General features: G+C 33.2%; 1 protein-coding gene across 1 annotated transcript; it reads left to right on the plus strand.

Annotated features, from left to right (window-relative positions):
• The first annotated feature begins 2,541 nt into the window (after positions 1 to 2,541).
• Positions 2,542 to 5,203, plus strand: LOC120129612 (thioredoxin-like 2, chloroplastic). The gene is made up of 4 exons (XM_039147079.1): positions 2,542 to 2,845; positions 3,643 to 3,825; positions 4,274 to 4,438; positions 4,879 to 5,203. The coding sequence occupies exons 1-4, from the start codon at positions 2,642 to 2,644 to the stop codon at positions 5,011 to 5,013; spliced, it is 687 nt and encodes a 228-aa protein (XP_039003010.1). The 5' UTR covers positions 2,542 to 2,641; the 3' UTR covers positions 5,014 to 5,203.
• Positions 5,204 to 11,585: the final 6,382 nt, after the last annotated feature.

An 11,585-nucleotide genomic window follows, 5' to 3' on the forward strand; every position in this document is an offset into this window, starting at 1 on the left:
ACACTTTATATTTATTTTATGTTATATTTCAATATTTTATTCAATTTCCATTATACAAACTGTGTTTTATGATTTTATGTTATGGAAATGTAAACTTTGAACCAGTGAATGTGAACAAACTTTATGAGAAAAAAAAACTATGTGAATAAGAAACACTTTGAATAAGGATTGAACAATATTATGTGATTAATAGCCCAAAGTATATGTATGAGGATTAGAGGTATAGTTGGCATGCCAAGAGTCGAGGGTCTTATGTGGTCCTTCGGGACAAATATATGGTCATCCGGGAAAAATATGTGGCACTTCGGTGCAAACCCATGTCACACTTCGGTGCAAACCTATGTGGTCATTCGGGACAATTATGTGGCACTTCAGTGCAAATTACGAGCTGTGGTGACAACATTAGTGCACAACCTCATAGTACTCAGATGCCTAGAGTTCTCAGTAGTATACCTTGGGCACTTGAAATAAAGACTTACAAAATGTAATTATTCATAAGTATATCTTTGATATGAAAATAAAGAAAGTTCTTTGCAAAATAATTTGAATAAACCAAATAAATTTCTGTTAATAAGTTAGCACTATTAGTATTTCCTCACTAAGTCATCGACTTAGCGTGTGATTTTCTCACGCATAGGTTTGAAGAAAGTAGAAGACTAAGCGGTGAAGGATAGCATATCAACAGAAGATCAGATCAGAACAAATAAAATGTAGGTTTTGGGTAAATTTTGTAAACCATTGGCATGTATTATACTTTTAATTTGAAATGCTCTGATCGATTTTGTAAACTCTTACTTTTGGTTATTTATGTAAATTATTAAGGTTTTATGTGAAATGATTTTCTATTTAGAATCGTATTATTTTCTTTATCTTGATTGGGACAACAAATATTAAATTTTATTACTATTTGTGAATTTTGTATGTTTGAAAAGTCAAATGTGACACTTCGGATTCGTATCTGGGTCGGGTACAGGTCAGGGGTGTTACAATAATGATATACATGTGATAACCATATAAACCTTATGATGTAAGATTCCATAAGTCTTATGCTTTTGCTTGACACTCAAGAAACGATAAGGACACTCGAGCTACTTGTATGCATGACTATCGTCTAAAGTATATGTATGTGAAATATCCAAATATATTCCAGTAGTACCAAGACACTTTAGTATCAGTGTTAATGTACTTCCGTATCAGTGCTGAGGCACTTTAGTATCAGTGTTAAAGCACTGTTGTTAATCGATGACAATTCTACCATATATATTTTTGATATATATGCTTATGGTATTCTGTTATTGTTGAAATTATGGTTAGAGACCCAATATATATACTCATGGTAAGACCCTTAATAAAAGACTAAGGGAAGCATGAGGCTCAAACTACAACGTTATAACTATTGTACCTTAAGTAGGTAACACTTGATTATGATCATGCATGTACCTATTGCTTATTACAATGTCTTCTAGAATGCTTATGTTTATGATATTCATATGTTACTCTATATTAGTAATTATACTACTGGTTTTGTAAGTTCAATGTTCAGATGTATTCATTCCCAGGTTAGTATAGTTAGTCGTTCAAGGAGTACTGTCACAACAGGATTTCCAGTATTCCTCACATAGTACTATATGGTTACTTGTAGTGGGGATGTGTATTCATATGACTCTTACTTTTGTATTTGAAGTTGTAAAGTTTAACCTTAGAAGAGTTGAAAACTTTACATTGTATTATTTGATTTAGAACTATATGTCATGGAGCTCTGATTTATGGAAAAAGTTTAATAACTGTTTTGGATGTCTATTTTGGTAATCATAGCATAATTTGAAATGGAAAGAAAACCAGGTTTTGAATTTAGCGGTTAGCCACCCCGATGGTTTCGTGTAACACTTAGATTACTGGATTCGGATATGGGTGTTACAATAAACGGTAAAATAAACTCTGATAAATGATATTCTACTAGGAGGATCTTGTCTAACAAAACACATACAAACCGAATTGGACCACGCCAAATGATTCATACTCAATGTGAAATTATTTGTATTACCAACACACGTGACCTACCAAAGTTAAATCCAAGATATAACGACCATATATTCAGTTTGCTAACCTATAAATAGCTATAATAATTAACATTAATTTGATTAACATTAATTTGATGTAAAGTTTGAAGGTTAAAATTATTATTATATAAATTAAAATTATATAAATTTGATAGTGATAATTATAATTAATCGTCGATAACTACTCAATTTCAAAGTTAATAGGAATTATGTTGTTTAATTAATCAATTATATTCTAATTTCTTTAATTTGTAATGAGTTGAATACACTATGGGACTTAACAGAAGAAGTGTTAACGAAACGACAGCGTATCTTGTGTACGGAAAAAACAACAAACGAATTGAAGATGCATACGTGGATGCGTCTTCTTCCAATGAATTTTACTTTCAATCTTCTTCAACCTAAACGAACTATCTCGCTCTCTTCTTCAACCTCCTGCTCTTCACTTATTTTTTCTTTTACTTAGATGAAATAAACATATACATATTAATAATCCCACCACTATAAATTGATTTACATAATTAAAACCCCAAGACTTGCTTTTGATTTTTTGTTTTAGTTTTTTTCCTCATAATCTCTTGATGGCAGACGCTATTCGATCATCACCATCATCGTTAATTCATTCACTTCGATTATCTTCCCCTTCTCTGCTCACCACTTTTCACCTGGCCTTGAATTCTCCACAGTCGTCTTTTGTACCCATCAATCAGAATTTGGATAAGATTGTTCCTACTGGTCCTTCTCGCCTTGCTTGTTCTCCCAGAAAACTATCACTCTCTTTCAAGGTAATTGCATTCTTCCTTTTTTCTGATTTTGAATTCCCTTTCAATTTTTTAGCTAAAACCATGAGTACCCTTTTCCTAAATTCGTTTCCTTTTGCAATTTTCCTTGGTAATTATGGTTTTTACTGTGGAGGGTAAGTGGTTGGTTTATCAGACTTTTTTGCTTGTGGAATGTTGTTATTGAAATAGGTATCTTTAGATTCATTTTTAGCTAAATTTCGATACTTTATGTGAAAAGCTTCTTTAAAAGGTGAAGGTCCCTAGTAATGGCTTTGTGTGCTAGTTTGCTGAGTACTTGGTACTTCTGAAAACTGTTTACTTTTAGTAAAGCGAAAATCCCCAATTGAAAGGCTCTTTTCATGGATTTTAGTGATTTTTTTTCGTCCGATTTAAGTCCACCATGTTTCGCTTTAGCTTGCAAAAAAATGAGCAGCCTTTCTTCAAGTATCTTTTATTTTTCTTGTACTTATACACCAGGGTTTTTCTGCACCACTCTACTACAATTTGCTTAATTTCCAGCTTGTTTCTCTCCGGAGCATGAGGTTCTTTTGTATGAATGACACATCGTTTTATCTGAATTAACTATATGCATTGGACTGAAATAATACTGATATTTAAAAGGTTTTGAAATTCCATGCTAATATATTTAAGTCGGTGATTGCAATGTGATGAATGGCATTCACTTCTTTTAATAGTGGTGTTTATGGAGTACGGATGGTATAAAGTAACCTGTTAATGCCGGTGTCGTTAGAACATTCTGTTAACGAAATGGTGGTATTAACCGAGTTCTTACACTTCAGGTACGTGCAACTGTTAACGAAACTGAACAGCCGAAATGGTGGGAAAGAAACTCGGGACCAAATATGATTGATATTCATTCTACACAAGAATTTTTGGATGCCTTAAGTCAGGCGGGAGATAGATTGGTTATTGTGGAATTTTACGGTAGTTGGTGTGCTTCATGCAGAGCATTATTTCCCAAGGTAAGTCGCTTCATCTTTTTGTGGCCGTGTAATATTCGATTAGGCATAACCTCAAGATTATCACGATTGAAAAAAATTAAGCTCTTGATAATAGAGATGCAGCAGCTACTAAAAACGCATAGTTTCTCTTCTTGTTTATTAGAGGTCAGAGTGTCGCTTTGATGTTGGTGCTGTGAGTAGAAAAACGGAGCCTGAGGGATATTAGTTGATGAAAAAACTTATACTTTTCTGCTGAAAACATGTTTTCAGGATATCCTTTTTGCTTATTGTCTTATCCATTTGTAAATTTGACACCCTTGTAAAGATTGTTTGCTTGATATGGTTGCCTTCGGTTCGCATTGGTGCTCCAAATTGCTCCTTTAATTTGGTTGAATAGGGTGAGAATGAGTTTTTCCAAGTGAACAGGGCACATTTCCTAAGAGCTGCCTTTTTCCCTTCGATCTCTCAGCTTTGCAGGACGGCTCAAGAACATCCGGATATTACATTCCTCAAAGTAAATTTTGACGAGAACAAACCTATGTGTAAAAGTTTGAATGTTAAGGTTCTTCCTTATTTCCACTTCTATCGCGGAGCAGATGGACAGCTGGAGTCGTTTTCTTGTTCACTCGCTAAGGTTAGTTGTTTTTTGCTTTCTTTATTCCGATCTCGGTGTCGGACCATAGAATTTATTTCTAAATGATTGCTTGGAAAATGGTCCCAATGAGTTCTCTCCTAGAATTAGAAGACACCTTATAGGAACCAAGGAGCTAAGGGTTAATTTCTTTCTTTTGAACTGCTTTGCTTGAGGCCTGGGCTAATGTAGGTCAATGACCTCAAATGTTCTCTTACAGCTTAACTATATTAAAACGACCTCGAAGAAATACAGTGCAGTCCTTGATTTGTATAACCGAGAACATGATAGCGTGAATACGATAATATCCGGGAATGAACTTCTTAAAACCGGGTTCATGTTCATTGAAATATGCATCATTCATGAGCTCTTGTTAGCATATATACCATCTTATAAACCCCTTTCTTCTTACTTAATCTGGATGTTCTGAAAATGGTCTGCAGTTTCAGAAAATAAAAGACGCCATCGAAATGCACAACACGGCTCGGTGCAGCATCGGTCCACCCAGGGGAGTTGGAGATCTTAACCTTGAACCCGTCACTGCTCCGAAAAATGACAGGGCAACCGGATCGAGTTAAACACGGGTGTAAAGCAATTATCTGTAACTACGCCGAAGTGGACACCTCTATAAACCATTTAATATTTCCAAACTCACATATTCGTGTAAAATGAAAATTTAATGGAATGCATTCTTTCTCTTGTAATGTAAGTTTAAAGCTTGAGTTTAAATTGAGTTCCTTTTTATGAAGAAAGTGGATCAAAGAACTGTAACACGTCTGCCATTATCTTCTATTTGTAACTATCAGGCAAACTATTTTTCAGAGTTTCTTTGCAGATGTACGCACATATGGGGCGCCGTCGTCTACAAGCTTCCGATGGATGGCTTCTTTTCCGTCAAGAAAATGGACCCGGTCACCGTTCGAACTAATTATAACACTATCGGCTTCATCGTGAGCATCATCAAGATGTTCTATAAACAAGCAAAGTAGCATCTGATGGTGATGATTTCACTAGGCATAATGTCCACTAATCCAATTGATCCCTTCACCATTGACACATGATGTTAGGTTGCTGACAACACTTGACCACCAAACTTCCATTAGGGTAAGGAAAAGGAGGAGGAGAAACGAAAGGTGGTTTCCAGCAAAGACGTCCTCATATTCCAACCTCCGTGATTGAGGGTGCAACCGTTACCTAAAAAGTGAGGCATCTTTCTATTGCACCATGCCCTGTGTTTTCTTTTCAAGCTGTTTTTAATTCGAAATTTCTTACAAGATAGATCCCATGCCATGTGGCCCTGTTGTCTCTCTCTCTTCCCATATTTCACCGGTTCTCCTCGTTTTACTTTTCTCTCAATTATGTAAAGATCAATCTCCTAAAGGGAAGGGGTATGTTTCTTTCATAATCTTAGACCCATTCAGGTGGTTCAAGGTATGATTTTGTTGACCATTGCACGTTTACGCTTTCATGGTGTAATTCTAATTCCACCTGATGTTATAAATTTTTTTTTCTATTTAAAAAAATACTATAAAAATAAGTGTCTAAACTATATCTCAAAATACAATTCAGTATCTAAAGAATTTGTTGCTAAAAATAGACATTTAACATTTTATTCGTTATACTCTTAAGACATCTTTCATTATATTTTTTTAATAATAAAAATATTTTTTATTAAAAAAACTCCCCTTCTTCCTCCTCCCCTGCAAACAGCCAAAGGTCGAATGTCCCGGCCGACTACCACGATCGACCAAACGACAAACAACCGGCCATCACATCCAATCAAATGATTGATTATCACGATTGATCTAAAGGATTTTTAGGGTTTTGAAACCCTAAAATAAAATCTTTCATTTATATAATTTTTAGATGTTCGATCTGTTGTAAAAGTATGGGGATTTTGGTCGTGGTTGGTTGGTTGGTCACACATCATTGGTTGTTCGGTCAATTGACGGCTTTGGTGGCGGTCATGGCAAAGAGATTAAAATTAAAATTTTAAAAGTTTTGGGTTCTTTTTAAGATGTGAAAAAATGGTTTTTTTTTTGGAATTTTTTTATTTTAAATAAAAATTCTAAAAATTATATTAACATGACACGTGTCACTTAACAGAGATTTTTTACGACGGTTAATGCCCGGACACATAAGAGTGTAACGTTGAAAACATTAGACACCTAATTTTAACAAAAAATTCTTTAGGCACCAAATCGTATTTCAATGTATAATTTAGACACTTGTTTTATATTAAACCTTATTTAAATTAAAATTTAAGATAAATTTTGTAAAGAAAAAAATCAAAATCAAAACAGAATGAAGTTTAGGATAAAAATATTCTTAACCTGATCTGAGATTTTTATTTATAATAATTCTGTCTGATAGAATTTTACCCAAAATTCAAGGTGAATCAAGAAAACCGATCCACCTACCTTGTTCTCAGTGTTTTGAAAACCGGACCGGCCGGTTCAATCGGTTTAACCGGAAATCGTTACCTAGTCCGGTTCAATCTAGACTGGTTGAACCGCAACTAGTGAACCGTCCGGAATCACTGAACCGTTCAAACCAAATCGGCTGAAAACCGAAAAAAAATGGAGAAAAACCACCAATTTTTTTTTAAATTAAACCAAACGATGTCGTTTGTTAAACAAGCCAAGTCGAACTCGAGTATTGCTGAGCTCGACTCGAACTTGAAAAATGTAAAAGTAAGCTCAACTCGACTCAAACTCACGAGCTAAAAATTATCAAGTTCAACTCGAACTCGAAATATAATATTGAAACTTGAACTCGAAAAGGCTTGAACTCAAAAAAAATTTAGAAGCTCGATTGAAGCCTAAAATTCGAGCTTAATTGAAGTGAAAGAATAGTTCACTCAATGCTCACCAAAAGGCTCCATGATTTTGAATGTCAAACTACCTCTATTATTTATAGAAGTTAGTTGGGATGATCTTCTATGTTTCTTAGCCATGTGAGATTGTTTTTTAAAAAAATTAAACCAAACAATATTATTTTGTTATGATTTTTTAGCCCAAATTTATTTTTTAATTATAGTTATATAATTATATTTATTATTTAATATGTTTTACCTTAAATATTATGTTGTAGTTAATTTGAATCATTTTGTTTCACTTGATTTTATGGTTTTTAACTTATATATGTTATGACTTGCTTTGAATATGAATTGTGATATAAGAAATTATTTTTTATTAAATATTTTTGGTATTTTTATTTAATTTTTTAAATAATTATGACGTCGTCCGGTTCTTCCGACCGGTCCGATCGGTTTGACCGGTTGAACCAGTGAACCGATAGCATGGCCGGTTCGTTAACCGGTCCGATTCTGAAAACCATGCTTGTTCTCGCGCCTTTATATCTCATAAATGACGAGGAAAATCAGGCGATGGAAAATGCACATTTGAGAGATTTTTTTATGAAAATGGACAATTTTTTAATAGTTTAGAGTAATAATAAAGTATTATTTATTTAAAAATAATTTAATCATTGACAAAAAATATACACTCGCTAATATAATTACTTGAATTTAAGACATCTGGAGAGAATATCTCTTTAACTGTTGATGTCGACTTGGCAAATGGACGAATTTAATTGAACATATTTGTATAATGGATGAATTTGATGAAGAAACATCGTATAAGATTTCAAGGTACATCTCATCGGATACAAGTGATCCAACAATGATTTTGATTGAAGAGAGCTGTCAACACACCTTTTCGTCCTACTAGGATTCAAACTCCTAAAAATAGGATAGAATTTTGCTAGGATTCAAACTCCTAAAAATAGGATAGAGTTCTACTATGATTTAAACTCCTAAAGATAGGAACCACAAGCACTATAAATAGCCATTGTAACTCACTATTGTAACACACGATTTACAGACAAAATACAGAGGAAAACACGGAAAATACAAAGGCAAAGCTATTGTAAATGATTCGAAATAATAAATGTGAAAGCTTTTTTTATCTTTTGTTTGTTTCTCTTTACTCTTCACTTGCATGCATTGTTAATCGTGTTTTCTTTAAAGAACCCCAAAGACAAATGTTTTAGCCGATGACCCAGAGGGAGTTTTTTCGAAACTTTGATTTCAGATCTATGCTCCCTATAGGCTATTTCGCAAAAACAAACTACATTTTTGGAATAAGAGTACGAAAATCTATCAAAAAATGAAAACTTTTTTATTTTTGCCGGTTTTAATATTCAATGTTCTTTGACATTTACCCACTTAATTTATATTCCTTTCATTTTAATCACTTAATTAGTTTTTTTTATATATATATATACATACTTGCTAATTTTATTTTTAATTTATCACTTTTTTAATTTTTCGCTATTTATATACGTTATTACCCATATATATATATATTTATTTTCTTTGCATTTTTATTATTACTATTATATTTATTATTATTTTTACTATTATATTTTCCTTTTATTCTACTTATTTATATTATATATGTATATTTTTTATATTTTATTATTATTATATTTTTTACTTTCTCTTTCTTTTTATTATTCTTGTATTATTACTTGTATTATTTTTATATTATTTATTTTGTTATATATATATATATGCGTATGTTCTTTTTAAATATTTTAATTTTTATACCTATTATTAATATATATATTTGGTTTTTTTTTATTTTAAGTGCTATATTTTATAATATTATACATATATTTTTCTATTAATTTTCTATATTTTTTATTATCATTATATTATATTTATTTTCTTTTTTTATTGATATTATTGTTGTTATATATACATTTTACTATTATTATATATATATATATATTCTACACAAGTTAATTATATCTACCTACTTTGTCCCCACCCTCATCATTTTTTTTTCCTGTCAATTATACTTCACCAAACCTTACTTTCTTTTCTTCCCTTTTCGGTGTGATTGTTTTTTTTAACTACTTATTATCATTATTAGTATTGTTACTATATATATATATATATATATATATATATATATATATATATATGTAATTATCTTTATTTGTTTTTTACCATTATATGTGTATATGTTCTTTTCGTCATTTAATTTATTAATTTATATATATTTACCTTTTTATTTATTTTATATATATATTATTCGTACTTTGTTATTATTATTTTGTTTATTTGTTTTATTTATTTTCTTTTTCTTTTTCTTTTTTATATATATTTTATTATTTGTTTTTTACTTACTATTTTATCTTTGCTTTCTTCATTTTATCATTTTACTTAATTTGTTTTCTTTTCATTTTAATTTAATTAATTAATTTCTTACCATTTTATCTAACATGGCTTTTTTACTTTTTTAAGGGTACATTTTCAATCAATCAAATGTAAGTTTTGGATCGTTATTTTACCTTTCAATTTAAACTTTCAACTTTCTTAATTAAATACAACTGGAAATTACATAGTACCGAAAGGGCGGTTCAAGGGTGCTAATCCTTCCTTGACCGTAACCGACTCCCGGATCCGACATATCACTGGTAAGACGCAGATCAGGTAAGAAATAAGGTATCCGATCAACCCACTTTTTGTAAAGTAAATGATCGGTGGCGACTCCCAATCCATTTTTCACGTCGAAACCCAATTCCGGGGCACAACCGAAAGACGGTTGCGACAGCTTGGCGACTCTGCTGGGGACACAGGTAAGTGAGTCAGGCTAAGGTAATTTCCAGTTATCTTTTTAACGAAAAGGGTAAGTTTAAATTTTAAGGTAATATTTCGATCCTTTTTACTTACTTTTGATTATATTTTCGAGTAAATAGTTGGACTAATCGTTTTCTCATGATTTTAGCCTTCAAAGTTTTTTTTTCATCTAAGGCTCTATACCTGAGCTCCAAACCCTGTTTTAAGTGAGGGTGAAAGCGACACCTTCGTGTAAATTTATTCGTCGTGCGGGCCTAGCAAGTCGCCTTCGGGATTCATATACCTTATGTCTTCGTGTGAATTTATTCACCGTGCGGGCATAAGGGAATGTGTCCTCTCGAGTTTAACTTAGTCCACACAAGCCTGTGATGGGTTTAGGACTAAGGGTCTGACAAGCCCAAGGGGGCACCGACAAGGAGAAATCGAGTACCGTTTTTAGAACCTAAACTGGGAGACCATGGAGAATTAGAGCCTACCCCGAAACCACATTTCCAAAACCTAGGATATTTTTACCTTAACCACGTCTTTTGTTTTCCTTTCGTCATTTATTTATTTATTTTACTAACATTTTTACCTTGCGTTTGTTTTTTTTGCATTTGCATCATAACAAGAGGCTATTGATCCTTAAAAAGCGTTTGTTACACATAAAATAATCTGAATTAATGGATAAAGGTGTTGTAATACAAGAGATTAAGAACGCCGAGGCACGACTATGGTCCGAGATGACTCAGAAAGAGAAGGGAGACAGTCTTCAGGGGAACTACGTGTCAGAGCTGGTTAGCTATGCCTATGTCAGCCTGAAACAGAATGATGTCCAAGAGTTGTGAAACATTTGGGACAGTTGGAAGAATGTCAGAAAGCAGAAGTTCAGCCAACGATATGGTGATATTGCCCTCTTACTTCATGTCAAGACTGATGAGCCCCTGCTCCGAGCACTGATTCAATTCTGGAACCCGGGATATAGTTGCTTCACCTTTAACCAAGAGGACATGGTACCTACCATCGAGGAGTATACTACACTATTGCACTGTGAAAACATTAAACTGGAGCGAGCCTACATCAAACACATCAAGAGTCAGCCTTTCAAGAACATACTGGCCAAGATTACAGGGGTTGATGAAAAGTGGGTGACTGACCGACTCCAAAACAAAGGTAACGGGCAAGTAATTGAGTGGATCCACATAAGAAAACTAATGAATGACCACCCTGATGAATGGAAGACTATAGACCTTTTTTGCACTAGGTCTGTATGGCTTGATCATCTTTCCGAAGATTTTGGGATGCATTGACGCAGTCGTGGTGGAACTGATTGAGCAACTTCCGAAACGAGTCAACCCATCACCAACCATCTTAGCCGAGACCTTTCGATCTCTCAACCATTGCCGAAGAGCTGGAGGACGTAGATTCATTGGATGTGTTCAGCTCCTTCAAGTTTGGATTCACAGCCACTTCTGGAAAACTAATGGGGTTGCCTACCATCGATTTAGCACTACGTATTCA

Source organism: Hibiscus syriacus, unplaced genomic scaffold (assembly GCF_006381635.1).
Source record: "Hibiscus syriacus cultivar Baekdansim isolate YM2019G1 unplaced genomic scaffold, ASM638163v2 tig00110503_pilon, whole genome shotgun sequence".
Lineage (NCBI taxonomy): Eukaryota > Viridiplantae > Streptophyta > Magnoliopsida > Malvales > Malvaceae > Hibiscus > Hibiscus syriacus.